Source organism: Lynx canadensis, chromosome D2 (assembly GCF_007474595.2).
Source record: "Lynx canadensis isolate LIC74 chromosome D2, mLynCan4.pri.v2, whole genome shotgun sequence".
In the NCBI taxonomy this organism is placed as follows: domain Eukaryota; kingdom Metazoa; phylum Chordata; class Mammalia; order Carnivora; family Felidae; genus Lynx; species Lynx canadensis.
In genome coordinates, this window is record NC_044313.2 from 25809689 (window position 1) to 25820859 (window position 11171).

Consider the following 11171-nt stretch of genomic DNA (forward strand, 5'->3'; position numbering starts at 1 on the left):
CTGTGGAAGAGATGGTGTCCCCCGCGTGAATGTTTTAAATCCCACATATTCAATTTGGAACCGAATTTCCAAGAAAAATCATTCCGTCAGTGGTGCTTAGGTTTCCAGAAGAGCCTCCAAAGCTCACCATGTAACTGAACTGTCATACTTAGGAGCTACCCAGGCTTAATCTTAAGTGTGGGGTGGAGTATGGGGTGGGAAGGGTGAAGGAAGGAATAGAGAACCAAAGGAAGGACAGAAACTCTCCCTTTTGGTGTGGACTGCAGAGGGCTGGTCTCTATCTCTCTTCCTTCACTGCCCCTCTTCCCCTGGTATCAATTTTTTCATGTCCCCTCCACCCCCCCTCCCGGTACCTTTCTCCAGGAGTGTCCCACAATCCAAAATTATCTTCCCTTTATGTGCTCCAGCCCAGATGAACTGCAGCAGAGGCAGCACCACACTCCTGGTCTTTAGCCAATCTCAAATAGTAGTTAAGAAAGAAGCTCCTTGAGCTAGTTTATACTAACATGGAAATGACTAAAAGCCCCTCATCCTTCCCACAGTTAACCATTTAAGCCAAAGTCCGTTTGACCGGCAGAATTTCACTGGGATCCCACATGCAGTGAAATGACCACAGGCGGTGGGAACACCAGGGAGGCGTCCGGCAGGATGGCTCTGGTCTCAGGCTGTACCTCCCAGTTCACCTCACCTGCATCTTCCCATCCTCTTCTGACATGAGAGACCCTTTCCAGGGTGGCCGGCGGAGGACCTAGCAATCCCAGGGGCGGGACGAGGAGCAGTGGAATGAATGGCATGTTCTTAGACATACGGGTCCTTGGCGAGTTGGGTTCCATAGGGACTAGGAGGAGTAGGTCTTCTAAGTGCACAGCTTAGGGGGAGAAGCAGGAGTCTGTAGACAAGGCCAGCTCGACCTGGGGTGCTGATGGAGTCTTGGAGGACCAGGGGGGAGGGTGTTGGAGAGTGGGGATGGTGGAGACCTGGCTTTCAATTCCAGCCCAGCACTTACTACCCGGGGTCCTGGGGCCACCTCCTCAGTAGCTCACTTTGCTCATCCGTAAAACAGAGACATGATGCGCCGTAGCCTGGTGTGTCGCGTGAAGTGCGAGGCTCCTAGCCTGGCACATCGTAGGGTCCGGCGATCCTCCCAGCTCACTGGCCTGCCCACCCTTTCCCCTAGGTCATCGATAAGAACTCGGGTGGCTGGTGGTACGTCCAGATCGGTGAGAAGGAGGGCTGGGCCCCCGCGTCGTACATCGATAAGCGCAAGAAGCCCAACCTCAGCCGCCGCACGAGCACACTGACCCGGCCCAAGGTACCGCCCCCCGCCCCCCCCAGCAAGCCCAAGGAGGCCGAGGAGGGTCCAGTGGGCTCTGGGGAGAGCCAGGACTCCCCGCTGAAGCTCAAGTATGAGGAGCCTGAATATGACATCCCTGCCTTCGGCTTCGACTCAGAGCCAGAGCTGAGCGAGGAACCCACGGAGGACAGCGGCTCGGGGGAGCGGCGGCCCGCCCAGCCCCGTAGGCCCTCACCGGCCTCCTCACTGCAGCGGGCCCGCTTCAGGGTGGGCGGCTCTTCAGAGGACGTGGCCCTGGAGGAGGAGACCATCTATGAGAACGAGGGCTTCCGGCCGTGTGTCGAGGATGCCCTGTCAGCCAGACGCTCCTCCCGGGACAGTGACTCCCCGGGGGGCTCCCCTCTGTCCCTTGCTAGAAAAAACTCCCCCAAATCAGATTCCCCCAAATCGTCATCGCTCCTAAAGCTCAAGGCAGAGAAGAACGCCCAGGCAGAACTGGGGAAAAACCACTCCTCTGCCTCCTTTTCTTCATCCATCACCATCAACACCACCTGCTCCTCCTCCTCTTCCTCCTCCTCCCTGTCCAAGAACAGTGGTGACCTGAAGCCCCGTTCTGCCTCGGACGCAGGCATCCGTGGCACGCCCACGGTTGGGGCGAAGAGGGACGCCGACCTAAAGGCTGGGCTGACCTCGTGCACCCGGGCTAAGCCGTCGGTCCGGCCCAAGCCGTTCCTGAGCCGAGCAGAGTCCCAGAGTCAAGAGAAGATGGACATCAGCACTTTACGGCGCCAGCTGAGACCCACAGGCCAGCTCCGGGGCGGTCTCAAGGGCTCAAAGAGTGAGGATTCAGAGCTTCCCCCTCAGACGGCCTTTGAAAGTCCCAGTGAGGGGTCCAGGAGAGGCTCCGCTGACCTCATTACCCCCCCAGCCGCCACACCCCCGTGTCCCACCAAGAAGGGACGAGAAGGGCAGGCCGCCTCCTACACGACATGTAGTGCCTACCAGAAGGTCCAGGACTCAGAGATCAGCTTCCCCGCAGGCGTGGAGGTACAGGTGCTCGAGAAGCTGGAAAGCGGCTGGTGGTATGTGAGGTTTGGGGAGCTAGAGGGCTGGGCCCCTTCCCACTATCTGGTGCTCGGCGAGAACGAGCAATCCGACTCCTCTGGCAAAGAGCCAGACACAGTGAGCGCCCAAAGCAAGCAGAACGAGGGCAAGTCAGACAGCCTGGAGAAGATCGAGAAGCGGGTCCAAGCACTGAACACCGTCAACCAGAACAAGAGGGCCACGCCGCCCATCCCCTCCAAGCCTCCGGGGGGCTTCGGCAAGACCTCGGCCGCCGGGGCAGTGAAGATGAGGAACGGGGTGCGGCAGGTGGCGGTGAGGCCTCAGTCGGTGTTTGTGTCCCCGCCACCCAAGGACAACAACCTGTCCTGCGCCCTGCGTAGGAACGAGTCGCTTACTGCCACCGACGGCCTCCGGGGTGTCCGCCGGAACTCCTCCTTCAGCACCGCCCGCTCGGCTGCCGCAGACGCCAAGGGCCGCCTGGCCGAACGGGCCGCCAGCCAGGGCTCAGACGCGCCTCTGCTGCCCGCCCAGCGCAACGGCATTCCCGTGTCCCCCGTGCGCCCCAAGCCCATTGAGAAGTCCCAGTTCATCCACAACAACCTCAAAGACGTCTATGTCTCCATCGCGGACTATGAGGGGGATGAGGAGACGGCAGGCTTCCAGGAGGGTGTGTCCATGGAGGTCCTGGAGAGGAACCCCAACGGCTGGTGGTACTGCCAGATCCTGGATGGCGCAAAGCCCTTCAAAGGCTGGGTGCCCTCCAACTACCTGGAGAAAAAGAACTAACATGGGGCGTGGGTCCTTCCAGCCTGGTGCGGGTGAGCAGTGAGATGAAGACAAAGGGGAAAGGGAAAATGGGAGGGGTGGGGGGGGACAACGTTAAACCCTGCAGAATGCGTGACCTCAGAGATGCTCCCCTCCAGGCTGTCCCCCAGCTGGCAGGTAAGGTCCGGCGGGGGCCCACGTTGAGCAGGGAAGGGAACAGGCAGGGGAGCGGCGGGCCTGGGACCAGAGGCAAGAAAGCTGAGCCCTACGTGGGCACCTTGGTGATTTGGCTGACGGACCTGGCACCATTTGGGACAGGCCACGAGGGAAATTCCAATTGTGCCTTGGCTGCAAATCCGGAAAAGATGTGGTCGCAGGGACCTCCTGTGCCCTGCCCCTGCCCAGCTTGGTTTCTGCCGCTGGCACCTTGCCATCGGAGGCGGTCCTTGTGTTTGCCAATTGTGCTGGTCTCCCGGGGATTGCCACCACCTGCCACGGGCGCGTGTGCTAGAAGACCCCACTGGCTCTGGGGCTTGGAGGCATCTCTTGGGAGCCCAGCCTGTCCCTGGGCCAGGCCACCGTCAATGTCTGTTCGTTGAAGAAAAAGCAGCTCCCCGGGTGCCAGCAAGGACCACCTTTCTTACCTGTCGCTGTTCCCTGGCCTTGAGAAGAGTCTGCCCTGCCCTGGGCGCCCCACGGAGGACCGCCAACCCCAGAGTTTACAGAGAGGGTGGGTGCAGCCGTCAGTCTCTTCACCATCTGCACAGACTTTATTTTGGGTATTGCTGGGTGGGCAGCTCTTTTGCATGTTTTGGGAGAGGTTTATTGATTTGGGGCTTCAATGTCAGGCCTTGGGTTTTGGTCTTATTTTAGGGGTTGTTTGGGGGCCCAAGGGCAGTCGGCCTCACAGGGGACAGAATGAGTAGCGGATGGGGCTTTTCTGTCGTAACTTTTGCGTGGAGGTTGGCGGTTTTGGGCTTTCACTTCCTTTCCCTTCACAAGCCAAAGTCCTTTCGTTTGGTTTCCACTGTTGCGGACGGCACCCTCGCGCGGCGCCTGCCGGAGGGCCCGGGGGCTGAAGCCCCAGTCCCAGACACGGCAAAGCAGAGACGCCTCAGTGGGGCAGGACCCTCCCCAGGAGGGAGGAGCAGGTTGTCCAGGAGAAAAGGCAGCTCTCAGGCTGCCGGGTGGCCACCATTCTGCACGTGTTCTCCCGTCTGGGCAGGACCAGAACCCTTACGTGTGAACTGTGGAGAAGCACCCATCGCCCCCGCTGAGGGCTGAGGGGACCCCGGATGGGCAGCCACCACCGGCCGTTCCCCCGCCCACGTGCGATGCCACAGGTACCGGAGGACCCCGGGCCGGGAGCCGACCTGGTCTTCCCAAGGGGCGGCGCCCCCCACGAAGAGAGGAGAGAATAAAGTCCCTGTCAACCTTGGGTTGTGTCTTTCAGTCGTTGACGTTTCCGAGGGGACCCTCCGGAAGCCTTGGCTTCCCCAGGGACTCCCCCCCCCCCTCCTTTGCTGGGAGTGGAATCCCACACGTGCCTTTGATTGCGGACGGACTGGGCTCCACAGCCACCAGCTCAGCTGCCAGAGGCCTGGACTAAGGGTTGGTGGTTTCTACAGAGGAGGAAAGGCCTCCCTCTACCCCTGCTCCCCACCCAGGCGGTGTATGTTGCCCGAAGATCAGCACGGGACGCTGTGTCTCGTGCCTTCAGCACCCCACCCGCCCCCTAGACCCTTGAGGCCTCGCCTGGGGATCTCCCCAGCCTCCTCGCTGGCCGTGCACTCATGCCTGGCAGCTACAGCAAACTGCTCATGTTCTTTGTGGAAGGGCCGCGGTGAGATTTTGTTTCCTTTTGTTTTGTTTGTGAGTTTAAAATTGAAATTCGTTCTTTTCTTCTGCTGGACAGTATTAAATAGAGTAGGATATTGAGTTAATCTGCTAGGTTGCAGTACTAATGGTAGTGGTTTAGTGTCTTCATATTAATATTATTTGGACTTATTTGAACAATAATGATAAAGAAGTGGTTCATTATTTTTTAATTAATGCACTTTAATAAGGTGGAATGGGAAGAAACCCAGAGAGCAAAGTGCATTACTTAAAGATGCAGTATATACTTTTCTCATTTTTAAGCAGCACATATTTATTAAAAGAAAAAAAAAAGTAATTTATGATTATTTAAAATAAAATTTAAAAGTAGAGTGACTATTGGGTGAAAGGACCTTCCATGTAGCTGTCTTCCAAGGGGGGGGCCCCAGCGGCCTCGCTCCTCCAATGTCTGCACTGAGCCAGTTCAGTCAGTAACGTGCCAGCCAGGCCAGGAAGGAGTGCAGGACGCATCTGCCGAACACAGAGCATCTCAGTTGGACTGGACCACAGTGTTCCCCAGAGCCTGCCTTTCCCTGCCCTTCCTCACGGTCTGCACTGCCCCGTGGGGCTCTCCAGCACCCGCGGGGCCCACATTCTCCACCCTCCCCCAGGACCCTCTCTCCTCGATCCCCAGTGCTCTAAGTGATAGTCATTAAAAGTGGCCTTGGAAGTCACTCCATCCCATCCCCTTCTGTTACTGCAGCCCAAGGGCAGGAAATTACTTTTCCTGAAATCATGTAGCTAGTTAATGGCAGACCACCCCACTGCATTAATCCTTGCGCTCCCTCCCACCCCCATTGGAGTTTATTGTGTGGTCATCATGTTTACATTGTGACATCCAGCCCCCTAAGGATGGCTGGGAGTTGCTCAGGCATCTAGGAAACGTGGGGAATGCTGCCACCTGGTGACAGCATGTAGATTTGGGCAGTGAACAGGGATTGCCATGCCCCATCTTCGCACCTCACCCCTCACCATCACCCCCTGACTCAACACAGCACAAACCCTGCAAACCCAAAGAGAATATTAATACTTGAAGCACGAAGGGTGCATGCCAGTCCCTCTCAGACATGGCCGGGGGATGCCAGGGCTCGTGCCCCTGGACTCCTGAGCCCCACCTAGGGCAAGGGGGCTTTTCCCTAGAGCTACTGAGCTGCTTTGTGATGTTGGAGGGTACCACAGCAGGTGGAGGAGGGAGGGGCCTGTGGCTCTGACCCATCTGGAGGAAAACCAGATCGGACTAAAAAAGGAAAAAGGAAAATGAAATCTCAGCAGTGTCCAAACCCAGTTTTCCATTAATTGCGATTGAAAATGTGAAATGGCGTTGTATTGCTGTATACTGCACCTTTAATCCTAATGAGCCCTTCTGAGGTCATTATTGAGGTTTGTATAATGCCCGAAGATGCATCATTTGGTGCTTTTTCTTTCCGTTTAAAGACCTTTTTTCTTTCATTACAAGGGGAAAAAATGTCTTCATCTCTCTCCCACTTTGAAACAGCGGGCCTGGCTGGGCTCCCTAGCCCTGCCACGCTGTTGCCACTAGGCCAGGGGCCCCCTGGGGGCAGCAGGAGGGGGCCGGAAGGGGCGACTCTGAACGGCAAGTGAGCCATCTGCCCCTGGCTGAACCCAGGTTCTGCCTTGCCAGCCGTGGCCCTCCACCCCTCGCCTGGCCCCAGAGGCTTCTCTTTTTTACTCTCGAGTCTCCATCTTGACGAAGGCATTATATAGAATCGTTTTAATCACTTTCAGATGTTAGAGCAGCATATTTTACTGGCATTTATATCCATCGCTTTCCTCAGCAAGGCATGTTACTACTTTTATCGTCTAAGGAAGAAAGACAAGGGAATTTCGGTTGAACATTATTTTCATATTACTAGTATTTGCAGAGTAGGTGTAGAACTATTTAAGTCTAGCCCTCGGTTTGGTAGTTTGTTTTAAGGGAAAAAAAATGAAAGTAGCCCCTACTTTTCCTGTGTTTGTTTTGTTTTGTTGTTCTGGGTTTTTTTTGTTTTTGTTTTTTTTTTTTGTATTTAATATATTATTTCTTTAAGGTTACTCACTTCTCCTACCCCTCCAAATACTTTGCATTCTCAATCGAAAATGAAAACAATCTGAGAGACAGGAAAAGTGCAATATTATCAAGAGGGACGCCAGGGCTTGTTGGGACAGTGGCGGGAGACCCGGTGGCCCGTTCGTCCATAGGAGGCGGCAGGGCTGCTGGAAGGAGTTAAGCTGTGGAGCAGACAGGTGACCTTCTGGATATTGATCTTTTATACCCGCCCCCCCCCCCTTCCTGGCAGGATGGCAGGGGTCCCTACCGGAGGGCAGCCCCTTTTTCTGTTGGGTGTTATCCACCCAGAAGGGATTCAGGGACAGGCCGCTCAGGGCCCCAGCCCTCGGAGCAGAGCAAGGACATCTGGGAACGGTCCCTTGTTTTCATTTCCATTGTTTTTCAGCCAGCTGCCCAGAAAGACCTGTCCTAAAAATCACTCCCAGCAGCCCTCTCTCACCCCAGTCTCCTGATGTTTGGGCCGTGATCTTTCTGATGTATGTTTGAGTCTTTCTAAAACTATGTAACCTCAGTTCAGTTTATGGGCAGGAACCCTGGATGTAACCAAATCCTTTTTGGGGGACGTGGGTGCCTTGAGCCCTATGTACCCCAGTGAGACACCAATTCCCACAAGCCTACAGCTAGGCCTGGTGCTGAGCTTGGGCCACCCATTCATCTCAATGACTTCAGCCCGAGGAGTGAGCCCGGCCTCTTGCTCAACACCGACAGTTCCCAGAGGGCCTCAGAGAAGTGTCTGAGGGGCCTACTCAGGTCTTTGTAGACAGCTCCCCACAACAGGTACCGAGCGGGCCTCCTCCTTACTTGGCACTGGTAGAGAAAGCAGCAGGATGGGAAGTCTCTGGGTCCAAGCCCTTGGAGCTCTGCCCTTCAGGGCTCCAGGGACATCCTCACTGGCTTGTCCCCTCCGTCTCCAGTACTGTATGCTTGCTGCTCCAACCCCTCTGTTGGGTGGATTCCTGTACAAACATGGATCTGTGTGCCCAGAGTGGGACCGTGCCCCTGTGTGTGGGTGTCTCTCCTTGGAGTATACACATTTATATGTCCAATCTTTGAGAATCTCGATGCAGAGCTCTCTGGAAAGAGAACCACCCACATTACTTAATCTTAAAGAATTAAGATTCCCTCACTTTTTTGAGGGCTGTGTGTTGAGAGTGAGTGTGTGTGCATGTGCGTATGTGTGTGTGTCCATGAGCACACACGTGTGAGTGTTGGTAATTTCCCACTTGAACTAAATAACAAGGGGTTAGAGAACAAATACCGGGCACGCTGTCTCCATTTTACAAGTCCTTGGCATTGGGCAGGACCCACGGGACTCACAGCTTCTGGCAGCAAGTGTGTGTTACTCACACACGTAATTCTGGCTGGAGAGTGCAATGTGTCTTTTTTTTTTTTTTTTTTGGTAATTATTTTATTATTTTGTTGGAAACTTCACACTGGCATTAACAGATCTAGCAGAAGCAGCCTAGGCCATCATCCCGGGCTCCAAAACGAAGATGTGGACGCGAGAAGTCACTGGGTGTGGAAGCACTGAGATGGTTGAACGGGGTCACCCGCCACCTGCAGATGGGTGGTCTAGCAGGCCGACCCCACCCACTGCCATGCATATCATCACCGTGGGAGGGAGTTCTCGATGGTAAGAGCTTCTGGCCCTCAGTTCTCGTGTTTCTGAGGGTGGTCAGGCTGCTGGGGCCAGAGCATGCTCGTGGTAGTCAGCAGACCTGCATATGCACTTGCACCAGACTGCAGGCCCCAACTGAACACATCACAGGAACAGTGTGACGGCTCCTCCTCGACCTTACTGAGCTTTTTGCCTAAATCATGAACCACGCTCAGTGGTTCTCAGTTCTATGGCCAGAGACAGTGACAGGATGAGGTTACTGACCTACAGCCTTGGTTTCAGGAAATCAGCCCCAGTAATTTTAGCTTCCCTCCTGTTTTGTTCTGTGCACCTAGGTCTGCAGCCAGAAGTTGGGTTCATTGGTGCTTACAGACTGGGTGGAGGGCTCTACCTTCTAAGACCTTGATCCCAACCTGCCTATAAGGTTGGGGTTACCATGCAATCTCCCTTCCCCAATCCTGTCTTTTTAATCTTGGGTTTGCACTTGACCTTGACAATCAGTCCCCTCTCCCATCCCAGTCCTAGAACTCAGTGGCCTTAGAGAATGGTTTCTGAGCTGAAGGTCCCTCCTTTGTTCCCAGTTCCACCCTGGCTAATGGGCTGGGACCTCAGGGGGTGAGGGGCAGGGAGAGAGCATGCGAGAAAATGGTTTTAAAGCAGAAGGATGGCTCGAGCATGTTGGAGGCAAGCGAGAGGCATGTTGGTGAGATGAATGTGTGCATGTTTGGAATGGCTGGGGCTTACCATCCCTTCCCGGGAAGGCGGCTTCCAGAAGAGGATGTCTTCTAGGCAGAAAGGGAAAAGTGTGAGAATGCTGAGAGAGTTTGGAGTCTGGAGTTTAGTCTTCATTCAAAAGAAGGAAGAAGTCAATTCTGAGTGTTTCAGGAGGAAGAGAGCAGGTACAGAGCGAATTTACTGATTCAATACCCAAGGGTCCAGTCAGAGTAGGTTGGAAAAGCCCTAAGATTTGGCCACAGAAGCAGCTAGCCTGAGGAAACCGCTACCTGCTGGGACACAAACTGGGTCCCCAGCACGTTCTTAATGAACAGTCACTGATTTACGTAGTGGAGACAGGAAGTCGCTAGCAACAAGCCAGTCTTTGAGTTTGGAGGCTCTGGCTCGAGAACATTCATCCATCTCCCAGGTTCCCAGCTGGTTTTGCCCACATCCCTTTGTCCAATCCAGAGGTGGCCTCTCAAACTGCTCAAATTGGTTAGAGACCAGTGACCGTAATGGGTTGTACAGTAAGGACCCACCACCCCACCAAACTGGAACCTCAGGGTCCAGACACTATCGAGCATGTCTGGAAGGAAGGCAGCCTCATTTCTTTGGTTAACACCAGTTATTCTGGGGTGTCTCTGATGTTACCTGTGGCTACTCGGTCTGCTGAGCCTGCCTTGCAGGTGTGACTTAGAAGACAGGGCGCAGTGCGCACTCAAACGTGGATATGCCCTTTCATTCTCAGTGGCCTGTGACCAAGGCACATTTCCATAAGCGCTTACTTCAGAGAGAGAAGAGTAAACAGCCACCATTCTTGGATCTGCAACTTGTTCTCTGCAACAAGTTTTCTTTAAATCCAGGACACAAGATGAGAACAGGGGTTCACGAACAGTAGTACTGAGAGGTCTGCGGGAAGGTGACTTCTGAGTGAAGATGTGAGTGGCAGGTCCTTGGAGGGTGGTTTGTGGACTGCATGGTTGCATGTGAACTGCTGGGTGTCTCTGGGGCTCCAGAACTTTGGGGGATTCTTCATGGTCTCCACTTAGCCCCTCCCAGCTCCTAGTGGGCTCTGTGGGGTCAGGAGAAGGTTGTGCCCTCTTCTGCCCTCAGCAGAGAAACTGAAGAAAAGGACATTGAATTCAGTGCAGTCAATTTGAGTGCTAAAAAATTTCCAGGATCAATGGTGGTGCTAAACTATCTCCATGTTTCTAATATTTTTAATAGTGGGATTTTTTTTAATTGTTCTCATCACAAAAATGCAGTGTCCTTGGGGAAGGGATCCAGCCCCTTGGCCTGCCACTTTCCGGGTGTCCTTTATCATTGTTGACGGGACTCTTTGGTCTGCAGAAAATACTCTGTCTTGGCATGCTTCTAGACTGTAAGATTTGGGTTGTTTTGTTTTGTATTTTGTTTATGTTTACATGCATCTTGTATTTCCCTGAAAACTAAATAAAGTTTTTGGCCTTTTTAACTGAACAGAATCACCTCTTAATTCTCCCTGTCATCAGAAAAGCCATCCAGCTGAATGGCAAAAGCCACATTACCCAGAATGCAGCATGAACTGCAGGATCCAGGGCCCTCTGAGGACACTGGAGGGGCGGGGTGAGGCAGGTAAGTTGCCACCTTTGTTGGTGAGAATCAGACTCAAGCTTTTCCTCCCTCCCCCCACCATCAGGAGGCTTTCTGGGAAGCAGCCAAGGCTTTGAGAGCGAGAAATGCACATCTTGGGGCAAAAGATCCACATCCAACAGGCCGAGCTGGCCTCT

The 11171-nt window shown here is 54.2% G+C and overlaps 1 protein-coding gene across 3 annotated transcripts in view; it reads left to right on the forward strand.

Annotated features, from left to right (window-relative positions):
- SH3PXD2A (SH3 and PX domains 2A) overlaps window positions 1–10881 on the forward strand; it is a 245736-nt gene extending 234855 nt beyond the window's left edge. For all 3 annotated transcript variants that reach the window (XM_030334928.2, XM_030334930.2, XM_030334929.2), the window contains one exon: window positions 1178–10881. In XM_030334928.2, coding sequence (XP_030190788.1) covers window positions 1178–3145 — 1968 coding nt within the window. In that variant the 3' untranslated portion in view covers window positions 3146–10881. The remainder of the gene's footprint in view (window positions 1–1177) is intronic.
- Window positions 10882–11171: the final 290 nt, after the last annotated feature.